We start from the raw sequence: 24250 nt of genomic DNA, 5'->3' as shown, positions 1-24250 counted from the left end.
GCAGTAGGATCTTCGTTCCTGTGGAAAATTGGGATCTTGCCAGTTATTAACCTGAATTTTTTGGTAATCCTCCATATCACGGAGGAATTTATTCAGTTTACGCTCTTGTAAATGTAGGCGAAAGTCAGCGATTGCTTTCTCCGTTTTTTATTGAATGGAATTGAAAGAGGCAATTAGCCAAAACTAAACGTTCTGTTGGTTATTTTCTCATTATGGTCACTCTTTGGAATAAATTTAATTTCGGAATGATAAACAGTTGTTTCTTCACTTATTAGTGCCGGAGGTTTAGTAAACTTATCATTGGACTATTCTCCTCCTGAGCACAAAATATTTTCTCAAGCTGTGTGAACCCTTGCTGTTCTTCTGGTAATTAAGATTAGAAGCTGTGTTGTCACACCGGGTTCATGTTCGGAGGTCCCTCCTCCACTTCCAAAAAATCCTCACAATGACGCCAGGCCAGCAGTAGGGGGAAGACTTTCTCTCTTCATTCAGGCCTGGGAGAACACCTTCTCCAGCACCTGCGTCCAGAGTATAGTAAGGGAAGGCCTGAAGATAGTAGTAGAATTCTATCTGCCACGTCAATCTTTTGTAATAACCCCTATCAGAAGATCAGCGTAAGAACAGCTTGCTCTAGAGCAGATCTGGGCAACGTGCGGCCCGCGGGCCACATCTGGCCCTCTGGCTGTTCCAGTCCGGCCCGCGGACCGAGACAGCCGAAGGGCTGATAACAGTGGCCCACGGGCCGCACTGCACCGCACACCGTCACCGCTCGCCGTCACTGCCCGCCTGCACACCGTCACCGCTGTCTCAATCCGTGGTCTCAATCCGCGGTGAATGCATTGGTGGAGGAGGGGCCGCCACTTCCCTCTTCCACCAATCAGCGTTAGAAACAGCTGACACAATGGCATCAGCCTGCACACTGTGGAGAGTCAGTGCATCAGAGACAGGAGCGTAGGGAAACGGGGAGTGAAGTAAGTATATGCTGGACACAGGGGGGGCTTTAATGCTGGACACAGGGACGGCTTTGCTTTGATGCTGGACACAGGGGGGCTTTAATGCTGGACACAAGAGATGCTTTAATGCTGGACACAGAGGGGGCTCTCATGCTGGACACAGGGGGGCTCTCATGCTGTACATAGTGGGGCTCTCATGCTGGACATAGTGGGGGGCTCTCATGCTGGACACAGGGAGGGCTGTCATGCTGGACACGGGGGTCTCATGCTGGACACAGGGAGGGCTCTCATGCTGGACACAGGGAGGGCTGTCATGCTGGACACAGGGGGGGTCTCATGCTGGACACAGGGGGGGCTCTCATGCTGGACGCAGGGGGGCTCTCATGCTATACACAGGGGGGGCTGTCATGCTGGACACTAGGGAGGGCTGTCATGCTGGACACATGGGGGCTTTCATGCTGGACATAGGGGGGCTCTCATGCTGGACACTAGGGAGGGTTGTCATGCTGGACACAGAGGGGCTCTCATGCTGGACACAGGGGGGGCTCTCATGCTGGACACTAGGGAGGGCTGTCAGGCTGGACACAGGGGGGGCTCTCATGCTGGACATGGGGGGCTTTAATGCTAGACACTGGGGGGCTTTAATGCTGGACACTGGGGGGCTGTCATGCTGGACACTTGGAAGGGCTGTCATGCTGGACATGAGGCTCTCGAGCTCTCATACTGGACATGGGGGGGTGGGTGGTGCACATGCTGGACTTGGGAGGGCTGTGTGGGGCTCATGCTGGACATGGGGGGCTGTGTATGGCTCATGCTGGACACGGGAGGGCTGTGTGGGGCTCATGCTGGACATAGAGGGCTGTGTGGGGCTCATGGTGGACACGGGAGGACTCTGTGGGGCACATACTGGACATGGGAGGGCTGTGTGGTGCTCATGCTGGACACGGGAGGACTCTGTGGGGCACATACTGGACATGGGAGGGCTGTGTGGGGCTCATGCTGGACATGGGAGGCTGTGTGGGGCTGATGCTAGACATGGGGGGCTGTGTATGGCTCATGCTGGACACCGGAGGGCTGTGTGGGGCTCATGCTGGACATGGGGGGCTGTGTGGAGCTCATGGTGGACACAGGAGAGCTGTGTGGTGCTCATGCTGGACACGGGAGGACTGTGTGTGGCTCATACTGGACATGGGGTGGGCTGTGTGGGGCTCATGCTGGACATGGGGGGGCTGTGTGGGGCTCATGCTGGACTTGGGGGCTGTGTGGGGCTCATGCTGGACATGGGGGGCTGTGTGGGGCTCATGCTGGACATGGGGGGGCTGTGTGGGGCTCATGCTGGACATGGGGGGCTTTGTGGGGCTCATGCTGGACATGGGGAGGCTGTGTGGGGCTCATGCTCATGTTAATATTAATATTGAGCAGAATTAATTTCAGCCTATTGGTTCGGCCCTCCCCAACAGTCACGGTCTCTCATGTGGCCCCTCGGGAAAATTAATTGCCCACCCCTGCTCTAGAGACAGAGATCCTGGGCTTAGTAGAGAAGCAGGTTCTATGCGAGATGTCGGACAAACAAAAAGGAAGGGGATTTTATCCCCCCCACTTTTTGATAAAAAAAAAAGATGGCTCATTCAGGACTATCATCAATCTGAAGAGTCTCAATCACTGGGTAAAAAAAATCACACTTTCAAGATGGAGTCTGTGACTACGACGATAAAACGTCTTTATTACAATTGTTTTATGGTGGCTACTATCACATCCCGATTCATCCGGACCATCAGAGACACCTAAGAGTGGCCCTATACATACAAGGAAAGATCAGATATTATCAATTCAGAGCCCCTCCATTCAGGTTGTCAGTAGCTCCGAAGGTATTCACCAAGTTAATAGCTGAGATGACAGCCTTTCTGCGCATCTGAAATACAATCATCGTTCCTTACCTAATAATTTAAAAAGGTGGTCAGCACTCTGTTGTAAATTGTGGTGCACGTGGTAAACCACCATTCATAGAAGTAAATAAATCCCGGCACTCATATGTATGTTAATGCTTTTTAATGAAAATCCACAGTAAAATGTTTCAGCCCATCCCGGGCTTTTGTCAATTGACAAATGCCCAGGGATGGGCTGAAACGTTTTCCTGTGGATTTTCATTAAAGAGCATTAACATACATGTGAGTCCCGGGATTTATTTACATCTATGAATCGTTCGTTACCTAGACGACTTACTAATAGTTGGAAAATTGGAGAACCACTGCTACACAGTTAAAAGAAGTGACAGTCGTCTTACAAAATCTGGGCTGGATGGTGAACACTCAGAATCAAGGCTAAACTCCGAGCTTCAGACTTGTTTCTTACCCGAGGGCAAGGTGGACAAGGTTGAAAACCTGGCCTCGGCAGCCATAGAGCTTCCAAAGATCACCTTAAGGAAAGCTATGTCTTTGTTACGAATCCTAACATCCTGCATCTCAGCAGTCACATGGACCCAGTTCCACACGAGACGGCTTCAGTTGGAAATCCTGACTACGCAAAGATTACTAAAAGGGCATTTAGAAAGGAAGGTGAAACTTTCTTTAAAGGTCAGAAACTCCCTCTCATTGTGGACAGACAGGGCAAATTTAACATTAGGAGGTCCAATGGGTGAGGCTAGTAAACAACATAACTACAACTGATGCGAGAAACTTGGGTTGGGAAGCACACCTGAGGAGTCATACAATTCAGGAGTCATGGACACACCCTGCGAAAGGAAGGGCATCAAACCTAAAAGAATTGTGGGTGATGGTAAAGGTTCTAGAGGGCTTTCTTCCTCTCATCCTGGGTCGCCATGTCCAAATTATGTTGGACAACCGAGCTACGGTGGCGTATATCAACCACCAGGGGGGAACAAGGTCCCTAATGGAAGCATTGAGCAAACCCTTTCAGGTAGCAGAGCAACATCTTTTGTCCCTTACAGCACTGCACATAAGGGGAGCAGAAAACACCAAGGCAGACTTCCTAAGCCGCAACAAGCTGAAACGAGGAATTGGCCCTAAACTCTGGAGTTTTTCAGCAGATAGTTCAACTATGGGGGTTGCCAGAAATAGGTTTGTTTGCCAACAGGCACAACAGAAAGGTAAAAAAGTTCTGTTCTCCAGACCCAAGGGGAAACTTGTATGCGGTAGATGCCCTCCAAATTTCCTGGGACTTTAAGATTGCTTATGCCTTCCCTCCGATAGCGATGATTCCAGCAATCGTGAAAAGATCAGGGAGTATCAGGCAAGAGTGATTCTGATTGCCATTTTCTGGCCAAAAAGACCATGGTTTTCCCTACTAAGAATAATGTCACTGTCAGATCCATGGATCTTCCCGGAGATCCCAGACCTGCAGCACGGTGGCTCAGTGGTTAGCACTGCAGCCTTGCAGCGCTGTGGTCCTGGGTTCAAATCCCACCAAGGACAACATCAGCAAGGAGTTTTTATGTTCTCCCCTTGTTTGCGTGGGTTTCCTCCGGGTTCCCCGGTTTCCTCCCACTCTCCACTACTGATAGGGAATTTAGATTGTGAGGGACAGTGCCGATAATGTGTCTGAATTGTAAAGCGCTGCGCAATATGTTGGCGCTATATAAATAAAAAGATTATTATTATTATTCTTACGCAGGGGCCAATATTCCACACTCAAGTAAAGGAATTCCATCTAGCAGCGTGGAATTTGAAATGGCAGTATTGAGTAACAAAGGGTTTTCGCCAGGCTCAGATTCCACCTTGCTAGGAAGTAGAAAACCTAGAACAACAAGAATTTACGGCAGGACATGGAAAGAATTCTTGGAGTTTTTAGGGAAGCCATTGGGTCAAAAGCCTCCAGTCTTGTCCCATTATGGAGTTCCTTCAGATGTGATTCGAACTGGGGTTAGCTACTAGTACTCTACCCTAGAACGCATGACCATAAAAATCTACTTTTTCACATACCTGGGGCCTTTTAGGCCCGTGTGCAAATAACATGGAATAACTCAAACAAAAATGACAAACAACTATATACCTGAGGAATACCTAGAGTTTCAAAATTCTAACTAAAGTAATCTTGCAGAAAATAGAAAACAATTAACAGGGCGGGCCTGCGAGGCCCCAGGTATGCGTTCTAGGGTTAAGATCCAGGTATCAGCTTTGGGAGCATTGTATAGTGGTAATATCACTGCCAATAAGTGGATATCAAGGTATATAAAATCCTGTGATAGGTCCTGGCCAGTCCCAATTCCTAGGGTTCCCCCATGGGATCTAAATCTGGTGCTAGAAGCATTGACCAAAGACCCATTTGAACCCGTGCAGAAGTTGTCGGCCAAGTATCTTACCTTCAAAACTATCATATTGGTAGCTTTGACATCAGCCTGTAGGGTGAGTGATATATAGGCCCTTTCTACAAACCCTCCTTATTCACAGATACAGGTGCATCTCACTAAAGTAGAATATCATTAAAAAGTTAATTTATTTCAGTTCTTCAATACAAAAAGTGAAACTCATATATTATATAGAGTCATTACAAACAGAGTGATCTATTTCAAGTGTTTATTTCTGTTAATGTTGATGTTTATGGCTTATAGCCAATGTAAACACAGAAGTCATTATCTCACTAAATTAGAATATTTAACAGAAAACACCCGCAAAGGCTTCCTAAGCATTTAAAAAGGTCCCTTAGTCTGTTTCAGTAGGCTCCACAATCATGGGGAAGACTGCTGACTTGACAGATGTCCAGAAGGCAGTCACTGACACAATCCACAAGGTCCCAGAGTTCCAATTTTCATTTGGAAATCAAGGTCCCAGAGTTTGGAGGAAGAGTGGAGAGGCCACAATCCAAGCTGCTTGAGGTCTAGTGTGAAGTTTCCACAATCAGTGATGGTTTGGGGAGCCATGTCATCTGCTGGTGTAAGTCCACTGTGTTTTATCAAGACCAAAGTCAGCGCAGCCGTCTACCAGGAAATTTTAGAGCACTTCATGCTTCCCTCTGCCAGCAAGCTTTTTGGAGATGGAAATTTTATTCTCCAGCAGGACTTGGCACCTGTCCACACTGCCAAAAGTACCAATAGCTGGTTTAAAAACAACAGTATCATTGTGCTTGATTGGCCAGCAAACTCGCTTGACCTTAACCCCATAGAGAATCTATGGGGTATTGTCAAGAGGAAGATGAGAGACACAAGACCTTACAATGCAGACGAGCTGAAGGCTGCTATCAAAGCAACCTGGGCTTCCATAAAACCTCAGCAGTGCCACAGGCTGATCGTCTCCATGTCACGCCAAATTGATGCAAAAGGAGCCCCGACCAAGTATTGAGAGCATTTACTGAACATACATTTCAGTAGGCCAACATTTCGGATTTTAAAATCATTTTTCAAGCTGTTGCTATAAAGTATTCTAATTTACTGAGATAATGACTTTTGTGTTTTCATTGACTGTAAGCCATAATCATCAACATTAACAGAAATAAACCCTTGAAATAGATCACTCTGTAAAGACACTATATAATGAGTTTCACTTTTTGTATTGAAGAACTGAAATAAATTAACTTTTTAATGATATTCTAATTTTGTGAGATGCACCTGTATATGAGGATAGATTTGTGTTAAGACCTGATCCAGCTTATCTTCCTAAGGTAGCGTTAAAATTTCATTGGAGTCAAGAAATTATCCTGCCCTCCTTTTATAATAAACCTAAGAATTCAAGGAAGGAGAAATTTCATAATCTTGATGTTAGAAGGGCTCTGTTACAGTGAAAGTCTATGACCAGCCAGTGGAGGGATCCCCAATACCTGTTTGTGGTCTTTCAGGGTGATAGGAAGGGTTACGCGGTAACAAAAGGCATCATTGCAAGATGGATTAGGGAGGCCATTAATTCAGCCTACTCTGCTAGTGGTGCTCCGATCCCTAACGGCATCAAGGCTCACTCCAACAGAGCTATGGCGACCTCCTGGGCAGAGAAAGCGGAGGTATCAATTGATCAAATTTGTAAGGCCGCTACTTGGTCCTCACCATCTACTTTCTTTAAACACTACAGGCTGGATCTGTCTTCCTCTGCTAACTTAACCTTTGGTAGAAGGGTACTGCAAACGGTGGTCTCTGCCTATGGTGTTTCAAATTCTCCAGAAATCTCTCAGGTGTGCTGTCATGGGTGAAGGGATAACACTGAGGTTACTTACCAGTGGCTGATTTTTCCAGAACCCATGACAGCACCCATATATTTCCCCCACCTCCCCCCGTTTCTCACCATATGGGTGTGCACTATAGATTGGTTGATTTTGTGATGTGGGTTATGTATATAATTATTTTGGAGGTCCTATCATGCTCTGTAACCCAACTGATGCGGGGGAGAGGTACCACCCTTTTATTTCCGTATGTCTCCCGTCCTTGTGGGGTGGATCCCTCTCTCAGGAGTGCTGTCATAAGTTCAGGGAAAACTGGCTACCCGGTAAGTAACCTCAGTATTTTCCATTGACAGATAATGGACCTTAGTGGGGACATGTTTTTGTGAGATGAGTAGAAGTTTTTATTGGTATTATTTTCACCTACATAACTTTTTATTGTGGCTTTTTATTCTATATTTATGGGGCAGAATGAACAGTTGAACACCACGCTCTACTGGTTCATCCTATGAGGTTTTCTATTATACTGTGAACTGTCATTGTCTTGGTGAATAATTCAATATTTTTATATAACCTGCCATATTTACAGACAGTTTAAGTAGAAATGTTCAAAAATATAAAATTCAAGGATATTTAATCTTGGCAGATGACTGTACCATGAGATCAGAGGTACAACTGACATCTTCAGTTTTTAAATCAGATGAGATTGAGATCCCGCAGGTTATAATTGAAGTGAATCTGTCATCTGATCCTATGAAACAGGTCCTGTCTTCTGATTCATTACCGACCACGAAGGAAAATCAAAGTCACAAAATAAACATTAAAAAACTAACTGCTCCTAAATAGTGTTGAGCCACCCCTGTAGTGTTCGAGTTCGGTTCGGTTCGTCGAACACCCGTGTGTTCGCCGAACTGTTCGTCGAACTGTTCGTCGAACACCTTCGAACACCGTTAAAACCAATGGCAGGCAAACAAAAACACATAGAAAACACCTTCAAAGGTGTCCAAAAGCTGACAAACTGCTCAGAAGACATAACTAACACATGGAAAAGTGACAAGTACATATAGTCATGCGAAAATAAAAGAGGTGGAGGAGTAAAAGGAGGGGGAGACACAGATATAGGCAAGTCATGCCCTTCTAAAATCCAAAAAGTGAGAAGCCGACACGGCCAGTCCGCTCCTGCCCGTGCCACCTCCGTGTCGCCGGGTTTGTGCCAGAGCCGCGGTGAACCCTGACGGCCAGCCCCCCTCTCCCAATACTGGTGCCTGTCCGCTGGTGGGTCGAGCGAGCCCCCCTGTGGTGGAGGCAGCTCTAAGCTTTTTAATTTAAATTGTCTCTCTAATTTGAATGAATACACTTTAAATCCATTTACAAGGATCTATTGGAGGGCAAGTCTCATGCCAGCAGCCGCGGTAATTCCAGCTCCAGTAGCGTCCACTAAAGCTGCTGCAGTTAAAAAGCTTTTATAAGGATCGAGCTCGGCTGTCCACCGCAAGGCATCCTACTGCCAGTCCCAGCCCCTATGCCTTGGGGTGCCTCCTGATGCTCTTCACTAAGTATCCCATGGTCCCGAAGCATTTCCTTTGAAAAAATTAAGTGTCTAAACTACAGGTGGTGCAGCTTGCTTAACAGCCGGGATAATCCGCTCACTAGCAGACACTGCTACTAGGCACAAAGTATTTCCTGGGCTAGATGCAGTTAAAAATTTGTAATTAGATACTCTCGTTGGATGCTGAGAAAGCATTCCATAGAGTCTCCTGGCACGCCATATATGATTCTCTTAAAAAGCTTGGGGTAGGGGTCTAGGGGACCCTTTTATAGCCAAAATCACGGCCCTGTATCGCAATACGTCACCTAGGCTGAAGATAAATGGAACTGTAGCACCCTGAGGGCTCGGTTGCTACAGACGTATTGCACCTCACCCAGAGGTGTGATATCTCACTCTCAGGTAAGGATGGAGTGTGGATCAGGACCCGACACCTGCATGCATTACACCACATTGCCGTGGGGCAGGGCGACCAATATGCCCCTGAGATGGGCACGACAGTCCCTGTCCCTGGCTGGAGTGGGGGGAGGGAACACTGAGGAAGGGGAACCCTGTAGTGCAGGAGCAGGGAGGAAGCAGTTCCTGGGTGCATTGAGAAGGGAGTATAAAAGGTGGGCACCATCTTAGTTCAGTGCAGAGAAGTCTGAGCAGAAGTGGCAGGGAGCAGGGGCTCTGCATGAGCTCTGCTCCGGAGGCGGGCCTAGTAACAGAGGCCCAGGCCTGGAAGAGGGAGAAGGAAGGAAGAGGAGCGGAGAAGGCTCCAGGAACGAGGAATGAAGGGATCCCAGGGGTGCGGACGGGCGAATCGCCACCGCACGCCCGAATCCACCTGCGTGGAGGGGTCAGGCCAAAGGGGGAGACCGGTCCCCGAACTAGTGGAGGCAGGAAACGACCCTCAGCTAGAAACCGGAGGCTCTGACATTTTATGTGGCGCAGCCCCTCGCTACACCCGCTAGGAAGGCACCACATAGGGTCAGGGAAACTGGCGCCAAGTTTACCAAGAGGAGGCCCGAGGCAGCCGGACAGAAGTGTTGGTAAGAAAGGCCAGACAAAGGACACACAAAGGGGGTCCTGTGAAGTGCTCCAAAGTTATCTGGGAGTTGTCTGAGCCCCTCACCTGGTGAGCACAGTACGACGTGGGCAGCCGTTACCTGCAGACGTGGTCTGGATAATAAGAACTGTGAGTAAAGGCCCTGAACTGCATCACTGACTCCGTGTCGTTACTGCTGCTGCCCTGCACCATCACCCCCATCCTCCGCATACACTGCCCTGAGGCTATACTCCTCCCGTGGGGAGTTATGCTACGCTCTGCTGCACCCACAACACCAGCCTCAGTGGTCTGCCCTGTAGCGGCGGTTCACTCTGACCGCAATCCACGGGTGGCGTAGTCGGACATTTAAACATGAAAACCACATAAATAGTTCCGCCACTGGTTTGACCGCCCTGAGCCACGGAACTGGGTGGCCGCCACGAAGACTACAACCACCAGCATCCACCAAAAAGGGTCCGGCTCCGGGTGTCCCAAGGCCCAGGGGGTGCGTCAGAACATTTTCATCACCTTTCACAATCACCAATGGGACAAGGCAGTGATGTCCTCTGTCCCCTCTCTTATACATCCTAGTGACGGAGCACCTGCTCTCATCAATTCGCCATAACCCCAATATTAGGTGGATTGAGGTGGGAGGCACCGAGTACAAGTGCTCTCTATTTGCTGATGATGTCCTAGTATATATCACTCAATCACATATATCCATCCATGCTGTTATGGCTGAAATAGATCACTTTGTTACATGGTAAAATTTTAAAATCAATGCAGCGAAGTCTGAGGCCCTCGATGTCTCCCTCCCCAAATCCATATAGGATTCCATCCAGTCCAACTTTCCCTTTGCCTGGCCCTCACAGGGTATCAAATACTTAGGAATTCCTATTCATAGAGACCTCTCCCATCTATGTTATCTTAATTTTGGGCCCTTTATTGAACAACTCCATACAGACCACGGTTGGCAAGTTAGAACTGTAAGATTCACTACGTGAACCACTGGTGTTTTGTGGAAAAGCACATGTACACTGCGTTCCAAATTATTATACAAAAAGTGTTTAGGAGTGATAAGGGAAGAATTTGTTTGTTTGTCAGTTAAACTCATTGATGGTGATGTGTGTCAGGGCTCTTTATATCACTGTAAGCAATTGCAGACACCTGTGCTAATTAGTTTGGCAGGTGTGTCCAATGAAAGGCAAGACTACTTAAGAAGGCTCTCTCACATTATTAAGCAGCCTACATTTTCTGCCAAAATGGGAAAGAAAAAGGATGTGTCGGCTGCTGAGAAGCAACAAATTGTGGAGTGTTTAGGTCAAGGCATGACTACAATCAACATTGTGCGATGATCAGGATGAAGTGTCTTGGCAATCAAGAAGTATGTAGCTGATTCACAGTACACACGTGTGCGTGCTGATAAGGGCAAATTGAGGACTCTTTCCTACAGGCAATTACGTCAGGTTGAAAGAGCAGCGGCAAAAAAGCCTTGTCAGCAGCAGACAAGTTTTTGAAGCTGCTTGTGCCTCCAACGTCCCCCGAACAACAAGATGCAGGGTCCTTCAGAGGTTTGCAGCTGTGCATGCGCCATCCTGTCGACCTCCTCTATCCACTTCACACAAGCAGAAACGGCTCCAGTGGGCCAAACATTACATGAAGACTGATTTCAAAACTGTTTTGTTCACGGATGAGTGCCGTGCAGCGCTCGATGGTCCAGATGGATGGAGTGGAGGATGGCTGGTTGATGGACACCCCACGCAAACACGGCTACAGCGCCAACAAGGAGGAGGTGGAGTAATGTTTTGGGCTGGAATCATGGGGAGAGAGATTGTCGGCCCCTTTAGGATCCCTGAAGGCGCTAAAGATGAACTCCATAATGTATGTGGATTTTCTCAAACAGCACTTCCTGCCATGGTTCAAGAAGAAGAACCGTGTATTTCACAGCAAGATCATTTTTCTGCATGATAATGCACCATCTCATGCTGCACATAAAACATCTGCATCTCTGGCTGATATGGGCATAAAAGGGGACAAACTTATGGTGTGACCCCCATGCTCCCCTGACCTCTACCCCATTCAGAACCTTTGGAGCATCATTAAAAGGAGTGTCTATGATGGCGGGAGGCAGTTCACATCTAAGCAACAGCTCTGGGAGGGTATTCTGTCCTCATGCAAAACAATTGAAGCAGAAACCATCCAAAACCTGACAAATTCAATGGACGAGAGAGTTCAGAAGCTCCTTTCGAACAAGGGGTCCTATGTGAAAATGTAACATCACCTAGAATAAAGTTTTGAGTTGAAAACTGTTTGATTTCAGTTTCTAACAACCTGCTAATGCTTATAATTTCAAAAATGACCATTTTTTTGGTCTTTATTAAAATGAAAAGGTTGATCGAAAAGTTTGGGGGATCTAAGAGTGTGGCAACCCAGTACTTCGAATTCTGACAATATGAGGGTCATGCTGCAGGTAGTGCAGCAAGAAGGCACTTATGTGCCTTGCGCATCTCGGAGCCCCAAAATTATTTTCCGGGCTAGATGCAGCTAAAAATTATTTTTAATTTTAAATCTGGTGAAGCTTTAGTATAGATGGCCTAATAGGATCAGTGCTGCACACTGCTACAAAGCCCAAATTATTTTCCAGTCAAGATACAGATAAACATGATTAGTAATTTGAAAGCTTAAAACGGTTGGTAGGGTGATTTTAACCAATCATCAAGCTTTTACTCTCCCCAGGATGACACAGGGGTAGAAAAGTCGTTTCGGATCCATGATTTGTTCATCTTTATGAACGTGAGTCTGTCTACATTATCAGTGGAGAGCCGCGTGCGCTTATCTGTCAGCACACCACCAGCAGCGCTGAACACACGTTCAGACAGAACGCTGGCTGCGGGGCATGACAAGATCTCCAAGGCGTAAGTGGCTAGCTCCGGCCATTTATCCAGATTGGAAGCCCAAAAAGAGCAAGGGTCCAGTGACACAGTCGTGGCTTCAATGTTTACTTGGAGATACTCCTGTACCATCGTCTCTAGGCGTTGACTATGTGTCAGACTTCTTGTCTCCTGTGGCCTTGCAAAGGATGGGCTAAAAAAGTGGTGAAATGATTCCGCAAAATTGATGTTACCAGCAGATACTGTGGTTCTGTTACGGTTTGAGTGCTGAACACTTGACGGTCCCACGGTTGGCAAGTTGGAACTGTGAGATTCACTACGTGCACCACTGGTATTTTGTGGAAAAGCACATGTAAGATTCTGCAACAGTCTCTGCTGATACTCCTGCATGCGTGCATCCCTTTCTATGGCAGGAATAATTTCTGCAAATTTACTTTTGTACCGGGGATCTAACAGTGTGGCAACCCAGTAGTCAGGATTATTTCTAATTCTCACAATTCGAGGGTCATGTTGCAGGTAGTGCAGCAAGAAGGCACTCATGTGTGTTGCGCATCCAGGAGCACCAAGTCCCTGTTGTGTTGGTGGCGAGGTAACAATCATGCTTCCTTCCTCTGTCCTCTCCCCCCAACCTCGCACAACAGAAATGTGATCAAGGTCTCCCTCATCTGATGAGTCTTCCATCAGTTCGTCCTCCACTTCTTCCTGGGCTCCTGCACCTTCCTCACTAGTTTGGCTGCTACCATGCGCCCTGGTAAAACCATCTCCCCCACCCTCACATGCCTGCCGCCTTGGTGCTGCCGACCGTCTGGACCTTGCAGATGTTAGCCCTTCCGCATACAACTCCTCCTCCTCTACTTCCTCCACCTCCTCTTGTGCCACCACCTGACTCCGAATTCTGTTTAACATGTGCTCCAGCATGTAAATCACCGGAATAGTCATGCTGATAATGGCATCGTCAGCACTAAACATCTTCGTCGCCATTTCAAAACTGTGCAGAAGGGTGCATAGGTCCCTGATCTGAGACCACTCCTCCAGCGTGATTTGCCCCACCTCTGAATCTCGTTGGCCCAGGCTATACGTCAGAACGTATTGCACCAGGGCTTGTCGGTGCTGCCACAGTCGCTGCAACATGTGCAGAGTTGAATTCCACCGGGTAGGCACATCGCATTTTAGCCGGTGAAGTGGCAGGCCCAACGACTTCTGTAGAGATGTAAGTCGCTGAGCTGCGGGATGCGAACGGCGGAAGTGAGCACACAGCGACCGTGCCCTCTGCAGAAGGCCATCTAGTCTGGGATAGTGGGCTAAAAATTGCTGGACAACCAGGTTCAACACGTGAGCCATACAAGGCACGTGTGTGACATTGCCCCGGCGAAGGGCCGCACCCAGGTTTGCAGCATTGTCGCACACGGCCTTCCCTGGTTTCAGGTCCAGTGGAGACAACCATTCATGAAATTGGTTCTCCAGAGCTGACCACAACTCCTCAGCTGTGTGACTCACATTTCCCAGACATTTCAATGTAAAAACCGCCTGATGACGTTGAGCCCTACTGCCAGCATAGTAAGGAGGTGTGCAGGATCCCTTCTGCGCAGTTAGAAAGCTTGTGGCATGACCAGACAGGCTTTGGGTGCAGGTGGAAGACCGAGAGGAGGTTGAGGAGGCAGAAGCAGTGGAGGAACTTTGACATAAAGAGGATTGACGCACAACTCGTGGGGACGGCAAGACTTGGACAGCAGCCCCTTGTCCTGCTGTCACCATAGTTACCCAGTGCCCAGTCAGCGACATGTAACGCCCCTGTCCATGCCTACTCGTCCAAGTGTCTGTGGTGAAATGCACCCTGTCACACACAGAGTTTCTCAAAGAAGCGGTGATGTTGTGTGCGACATGCTGGTGGAGCGCAGGCACACCTTTCTTTGAGAAGTAGTGCCGACTGGGCATCTGGTACTGGGGCACTGCGACGGACATAAGGTCTCGAAAATCCTCTGTGTCCACCAGGCGGAAAGGCAGCATTTCTGTAGCCAAGAGCTTGCAGATGGTGAAATTCAACCTCTTAGCTTTCTCATGGCTAGGAGGAAATGGTCTTTTACTTGTCCACATCTGAGGGACCGAGGGCTGGCTATTGTGCTTAGACGGGGTTGATAAGGGTGTCCCCGGCAAACTGCCGGTCTGTGAGAAAGATGCAGGCGGACATGTTAGGTTGCCTTGATCCAAAGGTGGTGCTATCGATGTCGGACAGCGCTCAACACCAGCTGGTGTTACCACCTCCAAAGAAAATGATGACCTGCCAATCACGCTGGCTGTTGCGGGTAAAGAGGTGGCAGGTCTGCGCCCCAAAACAGGTGTGACTGCTGTCCCCCCAGTCACAGAGGATGAAGAGGCCGCGGATGCACAAGATATGGCAGACGGTGATTGGCCCGGCCGGCTAGGCCGCATTGTAGCACACTGAGCTTCCCACTGCAACTTATGCTTCATGTCCATGTGCCGGTTCATGCATGAAGTACTCAAACTATGTATTTTTTGGCCTCTACTTAGCTTTTGCTGACAAATGTTACAGATAACACGAGTTGGGTCATCTTTATCGATCTGAAAAAATGCCCAGGCTATGCAAGGCTTAGCACCTATGCGACCTGAAGAGCCACCACGACTTGTGGTGAGAGGCAGAGTTGTGTTTGAGGATGCAGTTGTTGACGTGCTTCCAGTACTACGTCTCTGTCCAGGAAGGCGCAACCTGACCTCGTCGTCACTAGCATCTTCCTCCACCTCCTCTGCTGACCTCATCTCTTGGCTGACTGTGGGTTGACAGTAAGTGGGATCTCCGACCTCATCATCATCACCCTGTGCGTTATCACACCCGTCGTCCTCAGAGCCAACCTGTTCCTGCCCTGACAAAAAACTAAAGTTGTCGCTCCAATCAGGTATTTGAGTCTTATCATCGTCTTCCTCATTGTCTCCACCAACAGGAGTTACAGTTTGGGAATGAGGGTCTACATTATGGTCAGAACCTTCTGCGTCTGGTCCTGGATCCGACTCATAAAGATTCTGGGCATCAGTGCAGATCATTTCCTCGTCTGGATTCACAGAAGCGCTGGAGTCGACCTCTGATTCCCAGGCTATAGTATGAGTAAACAGCTCTGCAGACTCAACCATCTGTTCTACCTCATACTCAGACGGGCAGCTGGAGATTTGGGAGCTGTGAGGAAGCAAGTGCGATTTGGGTGACACCTTTGAGGACTGGAGTATTTGTGATGTTGAAGTTGATGTGGAGGAGAGCCCACTTAAAGGAGCACTTGATATCCGTTGAAGCACCTGCTGTTTTTGTGCCTCATCTGGAATTTGTAGCGATTGGCGTGGCCGTAAGAAAGGGATCTTATCACATTGTCCGCTAAAAGAAGTAGACATTTTAGTTTGGCTGGAAGATGGTCTTTCTTCTGCAGATGTTACTGTTGCTTTAACACCTACCCCACGGACACAACCTTTTTTCCCCTTCCCAACACGCCTATTCCCCTTTCCACCAGCAGCAGGCCTTTTTCCACTCATTTTGGTGGTTAACTAATTCACAACTCTGGAGTTGTTTGCACAAAACAACAATGGATGGTAACCGAGCAGAGCTGAGTGGCCAAACTGTGGTATTAGGCCAAAACTATTGGCTGGGTTAGATGCAGAAAAAAATTATTTTGAATTTGCAACCTGATGGAGGTCAGTATAGATGGACTAATACAAATAGTCCCACACACTGCTAGAAGCCCAAATATTTTTTCAGAGGTACTGTAGATGCAGATAAAAATTATTTTTAATTTGCAACCTGATGGAGGTCAGTATAGATGGACTAATAGACCAAGTCCCACACACTGCTAGAAGCCCAAATATTTTTTCAGAGCTAGATGCAGAAAAAAATTATTTTTAATTTGCAACCTGATGGAGGTCAGTATAGATGGACTAATAGACCAAGTCCCACACACCGCTAGAAGCCCAACTATTTTTTCAGAGCTAGATGCAGAAAAAAATTATATTCAATTTGCAACCTGCTGGAGGTCAGTATAGAAGGACTAATAGAACAAGTCCCACACACTGCTAGAAGCCCAAATATTTTTTCAGAGCTAAATGAAGAAAAAAATTATTTTTAATTTGCAACCTGATGGAGGTCAGTATAGATGGACTAATAGACCAAGTCCCACACACTGCTAGAAGCCCAAATATTTTTTCAGAGCTAGATGCAGAAAAAAATTATTTTTAATTTGCAACCTGATGGAGGTCAGTATAGATGGACTAATAGACCAAGTCCCACACACCGCTAGAAGCCCAAATATTTTTTCAGAGCTAGATGCAGAAAAAAATTATTTTTAATTTGCAACCTGATGGAGGTCAGTATAGATGGACTAATAGACCAAGTCCCACACACCGCTAGAAGCCCAAATATTTTTTCAGAGCTAGATGCAGAAAAAAATTATTTTTAATTTGCAACCTGATGGAGGTCAGTATAGATGGACTAACAGACCAAGTCCCACACACCGCTAGAAGCCCAACTATTTTTTCAGAGCTAGATGCAGAAAAAAATTATATTCAATTTGCAACCTGCTGGAGGTCAGTATAGAAGGACTAATAGAACAAGTCCCACACACTGCTAGAAGCCCAAATATTTTTTCAGAGCTAGATGCAGAAAAAAATTATTTTTAATTTGCAACCTGATGGAGGTCAGTATAGATGGACTAATAGACCAAGTCCCACACACTGCTAGAAGCCCAAATATTTTTTCAGAGCTAGATGCAGAAAAAAATTATTTTTAATTTGCAACCTGATGGAGGTCAGTATAGATGGACTAATAGACCAAGTCCCACACACCGCTAGAAGCCCAACTATTTTTTCAGAGCTAGATGCAGAAAAAAATTATATTCAATTTGCAACCTGCTGGAGGTCAGTATAGAAGGACTAATAGAACAAGTCCCACACACTGCTAGAAGCCCAAATATTTTTTCAGAGCTAAATGAAGAAAAAAATTATTTTTAATTTGCAACCTGATGGAGGTCAGTATAGATGGACTAATAGACCAAGTCCCACACACTGCTAGAAGCCCAAATATTTTTTCAGAGCTAGATGCAGAAAAAAATTATATTCAGTTTGCAACCTGATGGAGGTCAGTATAGATGGACTAATAGAATGATGCTATGCCCAAAAGATTTTACTTCACTAGGTGCAGTAAAAAAATTGGTATTCTATACACAGGTGTTATATCTTGCAACACAGATAGGCTACTCCACTGACTAACACACTCTGCAATAGGCCAAAAAGGATTAGCTTTGCTAGATTCAGCCAAATGCTGTGAAAAAAACTTGCACAGCACTGGCACAGACCTGCCTGGCAAAAACTGATAGGAACTCATGTAACCTAGTCCTGAAAAGGACTCCAATTACAATTAGTCTTTACTCCCACAACCTATCTATTTAAGAGCACAGACCTCCCTGATAAAAGTCGTAGGAAATGCTGTAACCTAGTCCTTAAAAGGACTGCAATCACAACTATTCCCTACTCCCAAGCTATCTGTATATTTGTGCGAAAATTGGCTTGAAATTAACAAGGTATAGCGCACACAGCAACAGCGGTGCCGTCTAACACGCAGCTGCAGCAGTGAGAAAATGGTGGCGACGGGGAAAATGGCTTGGTCTTATAGGGCAAGGACATGTGACATACACTGCCAATGACACATGCCCTTGCTTGTGTGAAAAAAAGCACTTCGCTCCGTGTGTGCGCTGCTGATAGGCTGACAGATTGCACCTCCCCACTGCAAATGCGGGAAAGAGAAAAAAAAATGGAGATCTTCATTGTTCCTGCAGAGATCCATCCCCTGCCCCTCCCCCCACCCCGCTGTACACTCAAACTGCGTATTAACATTAATTTTCATCATTACTGAGAAAAAATCCAGTTATGATTTTGGTGCACGAACAGTTATCGAACATAACCTCGAACAGCCGAATTTTTCTCAAATTGTTCGTGTTCGCCGAACGGCTCGAACACCGCCCAAAACAGCTCGAATTTGAGATTGGCGAACAGTTCGAGTAGAACAACGCTCATCTCTACTCCTAAATCAAAGAAGCCATTTTCTTGTTCAGAATATGGAAATAGTTTTCCCCTTGAAAAGTTTTTTCTTAAACATCAAAAAATACACACAGCGGAGAAAAGATTTCTTGTTCCAAGTGTGGGAAATGTTTTAATCAGCAAACAGATCTTGTTAGTCACCAGAGAAGCTGCACAAGGGAGAAGCCTTTTTCCTGTTCAGAATGCGGGAAATGTTTTTGGTTTTTTTTGAACAATCATTTTTATTAAAGGTTTTAACATTTGGATAAAGCATGAGTACAAAGATTTCACATCAAAGCTTTGCATGAATTCTCAAAGATATAAAATCCCCCCTACCCTTCTCCCCTCCCAAAATGCAGCAATTTATGTAATGTATAACGTTTTCCATACCTGAAATAAAACTCTCATCTAACCAAGCAACTCTGTTCCTTTTAATTTTTGTCCGCCCTATTGTCCATGTTACATGGTTACAAGTGTCCCGGAACCACCTGACTAGACCTTCAAGATCCCCAAAGTGCATTGAATGTCGTTTAATAAGTACCACTCGGAATGAGCTGAACCACTCCCATGATTTCTTCTTGTGAGCATTTCCTTTCTAGGAATTGTCTCCACTTTTCAAAGAATTTCCCGGTCAGTTTGGTCTTATGCCTTTCTGCCTCCAATTTTTCTAAAAGCATTAGCTGTTTTAGGTTGGACACCACTTCCTTCATGGAGGGAGCCTTCTCCGATATTCAATTTCGTAGAATGAATTTTTTTGCCAAGATCATGATACTGTGTATTAGGGTGTGTCTGCGTCCCTGTTGACCTATATCCTCCCCTGCAAACCCTTCTCCTCTGTAATGGAAAATCCAGTAGTATGGATCTAATGCCCAATTTCCCCCCCCCCCCAGATCCTCTTAACCAGACTTCTAATACTCTTCCAAAAAATTTGAATTGTTTTACATCTCCATAACCGGTGAAACATGTCAGCATTATCTTCTTGACATTTCGGACAGGGCCTCTGTCGGATTCCACCCTCCCCCCGAATCGGGACATTGAACCCATAAATGGCCCTATGAATAATCCTAAATTGGGTATCTCTCCATGCCTCATTGATCAATTTTTTTTTTTCATTGTTACCCATCCTTGTAGGATCTTATCAGCTATGTCCAGGTCATTAAGCTGTTTCGCCCATCCCTTGAAAATTGTTTGCTCGCCTGTCGGGGATAGAGTTTCTCTCAACGCACCGTAGATTCTTGATACATTCAGAGCAAACAGATCACCCTCTAGTAATTTGTCTATAACATTTTTATATAACTCCCTCTCAATCGAACACAAATCTTTCATAATCCAGCCTTTAAGCTGTGAGTATTGTATACTTTGAAAGGGACTGAGATTAAATTGTTCCACCACTTCCTTCTCAGTCATCCATCTCTTTTCTGTCACATGCATGATATCTTTCATCCGTCTCACCCCTTTTTCCTTCCATTCCTTAAAGAGTTTATTTTCCTTTCCCAGCTTAAAATTCGGATATGCCCAAGGTTCCAAGTATTTAGACACTTTCCACGAAAGTACTTTATCTCCCTACCCCCTATCGGTATACCTCAAAACTGTCCCCACCATTTAGAACTCTCGATAGCGGTTCTATAGCCAGGTTGAATAGCAGAGGCGATAACGGGCATCCCTGACGTGTCCCTTTCTTCAGAGGGAAGATGGCCGATAGAAACCCCGGTGTATATATTCTCGCCTGGGGGTTGGAGTAGAGACCCTGAATGAAGGTGCACATTGCACCTCTCAAACCTATTCCATCCAGTACCTGTTCCAGCCATGGCCACTGGATGTTGTCAAATGCTTTTTCAGCATCTAGTGTGACCATGGCTGGAAGACCCCCTATCTGTCCCCCTCTCACCACATCCATAATCAACATGGCCTTTCTAATATTCGTTACGGCGGACCGTCCCTTCACGAAGCTGACTTGGTGGGGCGTAATTATTCTAGGGAAAACCACTGCTAACCAATCAGCCATGATCTTTGACAGCATTTTTAGGTCTTGATTAATAAGCGATATCGGTCGGTAATTGGAGAGGTCACCTAAGTCTTTGGCATTTTTTGGCAGTAATTTGATGTAGGCCCAATTGGCATACTGAGGTAACTCCTCTCCTCCCACTATTGCATTAAACCAAGCCGTCGGCACCGGCGATACTTGTTCTCCTAGGGCCTTATAAAATTCTCCTACAAACCCATCAGGTCCCGGGGCTTTGCCATTTCTCAATCCACCAATCACCGTCTTAACCTCTTCCACCGAGATTTCTGCATTCAAAAGCTCTAGTTCCTGTTCAGTAAAACTTTGCATGTGAGTCGTCTTTAACCATTCCCCTTCCCCTCCCCCTTTCTCTTGTTTTGTATCATATAGATTTCTATAGTAATCGCCCAGAATCTTGCTTATTTCCCCAGGATCCGAGGTGGTGCCTCCTGTTCTCTTATTCAGGCTAGGGATTAATGTCAGGGGTCTATGTCCCCTTGCCAGGTTAGCTAGCATTTTCCCTGTCTTGCCACCGAACCTATTTAGATCTACTTCTTGTTGTGCTCATGTCATTTGTTCTTTTCTCTCCGCCCAAAGCTCAAATTCTTTTTTTACTGCTATCCATCTCTCTTTTGTCTGGGTGGAGTGGTCCGCCAAAAATGCTGTGTATGCTTCCCTCAAAAGTCCGCTGGTCTTAGTATATTGCTCAGTTGTTTTTCTTTTGAACGTGGTCGCATATCCCACTAGGCGCCCTCTCAAAACTGCTTTAGCTGTTTCCCAGTATAGTTGGACATTTAATTCATGTTCTCTGTTAGTTTCTGCAAACTCCACCCACCATTCCTTCAGTATCCTGTGAAAATTCTCCTCTCTAAGTAAAAACGTCGGAAACCGCCACAAGATGTCTGTCCCTCTTTGACATCTATCCTGTATCTTAACGCTGATTGGACTGTGGTCAGATATCACAAGGTCTTCAATCACACTTTTATATGCTCTAAGAATCAGGGGGTCACTGAACCAGATTTGGTCGATACGTGACCAACTATCATGTGGATGTGAGTAGTGGGTAAATTCCCGCTCACTTGGATGTTGTAACCTCCATACGTCTTTTAGACCCGAACCCTCCCATGGCATGTCCTTATGTCCGTCATTCTCCCCTATCATTAAAGTCTTTCCTGGTTTTTGTTTCCTGTCTTCCCTGTGGTTAGGAACCCCATTAAAGTCCCCTCCGACTATTATGTGTGTTTCATTATCTTTAGCAATGTTTGTTTCTAATTGTCTAAAAAATTCCTCTTGTTTTGTGTTAGGTGCATATAAGTTATGTATGCTCAGAGTACCCGATGGCCCTGTTATCACTAAATGTTGCCGCTTTCCCTCCGAGTCATCTTCTTGTAGAATAAGAGAATGATTAAAGTGTTTGCTCATAAGTATCAATGTGCTGGCTTTCCTTCCTTGTGCCGGAGACCATATATCGGACCCACCCATGTTTTCTGCATCCTGAAAAAGTCTTCTCTCCCCAAGTGTGATTCCTGCAGTAAGGCTATGTCCGTCTTTAGTTTCTTCAAGTGTCTCAGGACCATTGCTCTCTTTCCCGGGGACTTGAGTCCTTTAACATTCCATGATACGATCTTAACCATAGTCTAGTGGTATGTTGTTCTTATCCTGAAATTTCTGCGAGAGTTTTACAAACCTAATGTCTGATCTTTGGTTGGTTATAGAGCTGCAATTTATCCCTCCCTCCCCTCCCTCAAATATATCAACAACTTCCGCATAAACCTAGCTATAATATTTTACATATATTTTTGTGACTTCCATCATTCTGGCCACACTACTTGCATCCCGTAACCCCTTCATTCTTATTCTGGTGTCTTTCCCAGAGCTCTACCCTTTTCAGCCCCCTCCTCTTCCTCCCCCTCCCAATCTCTTAAATTTTTAATTTCAGAAAGAAAAGGTAATATGACCTTTCTCGAGATTTGTCCAGCGCAGAGCAACATATCATGTTAAATTATAGTAGGAAAGAAAAAAAAAAAGAGAAGAGAAACATATCACAAATTCTTTGGTATTATTATCTTCATTTAATTTGTCTTCAATGAAAAAACACAAAAAAATTGTCCTAAAGCCAAATTGGATACAATTCCACACCAAACCTAAAAAAGGGGGTGGACAAAAGTATTGGCACTGTTTGAAAAATCATGTGATGCTTCTCTAATTCGTGTAATTAACAGCACCTGTAACTTACCTGTGGCACCTAACAGGTGTTGGCAATAACTAAATCACACTTGCAGCCAGTTAACATGGATTAAAGTTGACTCAACCTCTGTCCTGTGTCCTTGCGTGTACCACATTGAGCATGGAGAAAAGAAAGAAGACCAAAGAACTGTCTGAGGACTTGAGAAACCAAATTGTGAGGAAGCATGAGCAATCTCAAGGCTACAAGTCCATCTCCAAAGACCTGAATGTTCCTGTGTCTTCCGTGCGCAGTGTCATCAAGAAGTTTAAAGCCCATGGCACTGTGGCTAACCTCCCTAGATGTGGACGGAAAAGAAAAATTGACTAGAGATTTCAACGCAAGATTGTGCGGATGGTGGATAAAGAACCTCGACTAACATCCAAACAAGTTCAAGCTGCCCTGCAGTCCGAAGGTACAACAGTGTCAACCCATACTATCTGTCGGCGTCTGAATGAAAAGGGACTGTATGGTAGGATACACAGGAAGACCCCACTTCTTACCCCGAGACATAAAAAAGCCAGGCTGAAGTTTGCCAAAACTTACCTGAGAAAGCCTAAAACGTTTTGGAAGAATGTTCTTTGGTCAGATGAGACAAAAGTAGAGCTTTTTGGGAAAAAGCATCAATATAGACTGTACAGGAAAAAAAAAGAGGCATTCAAAGAAAAGAACACGGTCCCTACAGTCAAACATGGCGGAGGTTCCCTAATGTTTTGGGGTTGCTTTGCTGCCTCTGGCACTGGACTGCTTGACCGTGTGCATGGCATTATGAAGTCTGAAGACTACCAACAAATTTTGCAGCATAATGTAGGGCCCAGTGTGAGAAAGCTGGGTCTCCCTCAGAGGTCATGGGTCTTCCAGCAGGACAATGACCCAAAACACACTTCCAAAAGCACTATAAAATGGTTTGAGAGAAAGCACTGGAGACTTCTAAGGTGGCCAGCAATGAGTCCAGACCTGAATCCCATAGAACACCTGTGGAGAGATCTCAAAATGGCAGTTTGGAGAAGGCACCCTTCAAATATCAGGGACCTGGAGAAGTTTGCCAACGAAGAATGGTCTACAATTCCAGCAGAGCATTGTGAGAAACTCATTGATGGTTACCGGAAGCGGTTGTTCGCAGTTATTTTGGCTAAAGGTTGTGCAACCAAGTATTAGGCTGAGGGTGCCAATACTTTTGTCTGGCCCATGTTTGTTTTGTGTGAAATGATCAATGATTTGATTTTTGCTTCATTCTCTTTTGTGTTTTTTCCTTGCAAGCAAATTAAATGAAGATAATAATACCAAAGAATTTGTGATTGCAATCATTTTCAGGAAGAAACTGAGTATTATCTGACAGAATTGCAGGGGTGCCAATACTTTTGGCCACCACTGTATATTTCGTCCAGATCTCTTCCTGCTGTTGAAGCTTAGTCAACACGTAGCAATTTTTTTATCTT

General features: G+C 45.8%; 1 protein-coding gene across 1 annotated transcript in view; it reads left to right on the top strand.

The window, feature by feature from the left end:
• LOC141270836 (uncharacterized) overlaps positions 1–24250 on the top strand; it is a 175387-nt gene that overhangs the window by 53624 nt on the left and 97513 nt on the right. Inside the window, exon 10 of the mRNA XM_073680937.1 lies at positions 3168–3526. Coding sequence (XP_073537038.1) covers positions 3168–3526 — 359 coding nt within the window. The remainder of the gene's footprint in view (positions 1–3167; positions 3527–24250) is intronic.

The sequence above is a fragment of the Phyllobates terribilis genome, unplaced genomic scaffold (genome assembly GCF_046119375.1).
Source record: "Phyllobates terribilis strain yellow unplaced genomic scaffold, ASM4611937v1 Scaffold_5__5_contigs__length_657084704, whole genome shotgun sequence".
NCBI classification, from domain to species: Eukaryota; Metazoa; Chordata; class Amphibia; order Anura; family Dendrobatidae; genus Phyllobates; species Phyllobates terribilis.
This window is presented reverse-complemented; position numbering and strand designations above follow the sequence as displayed.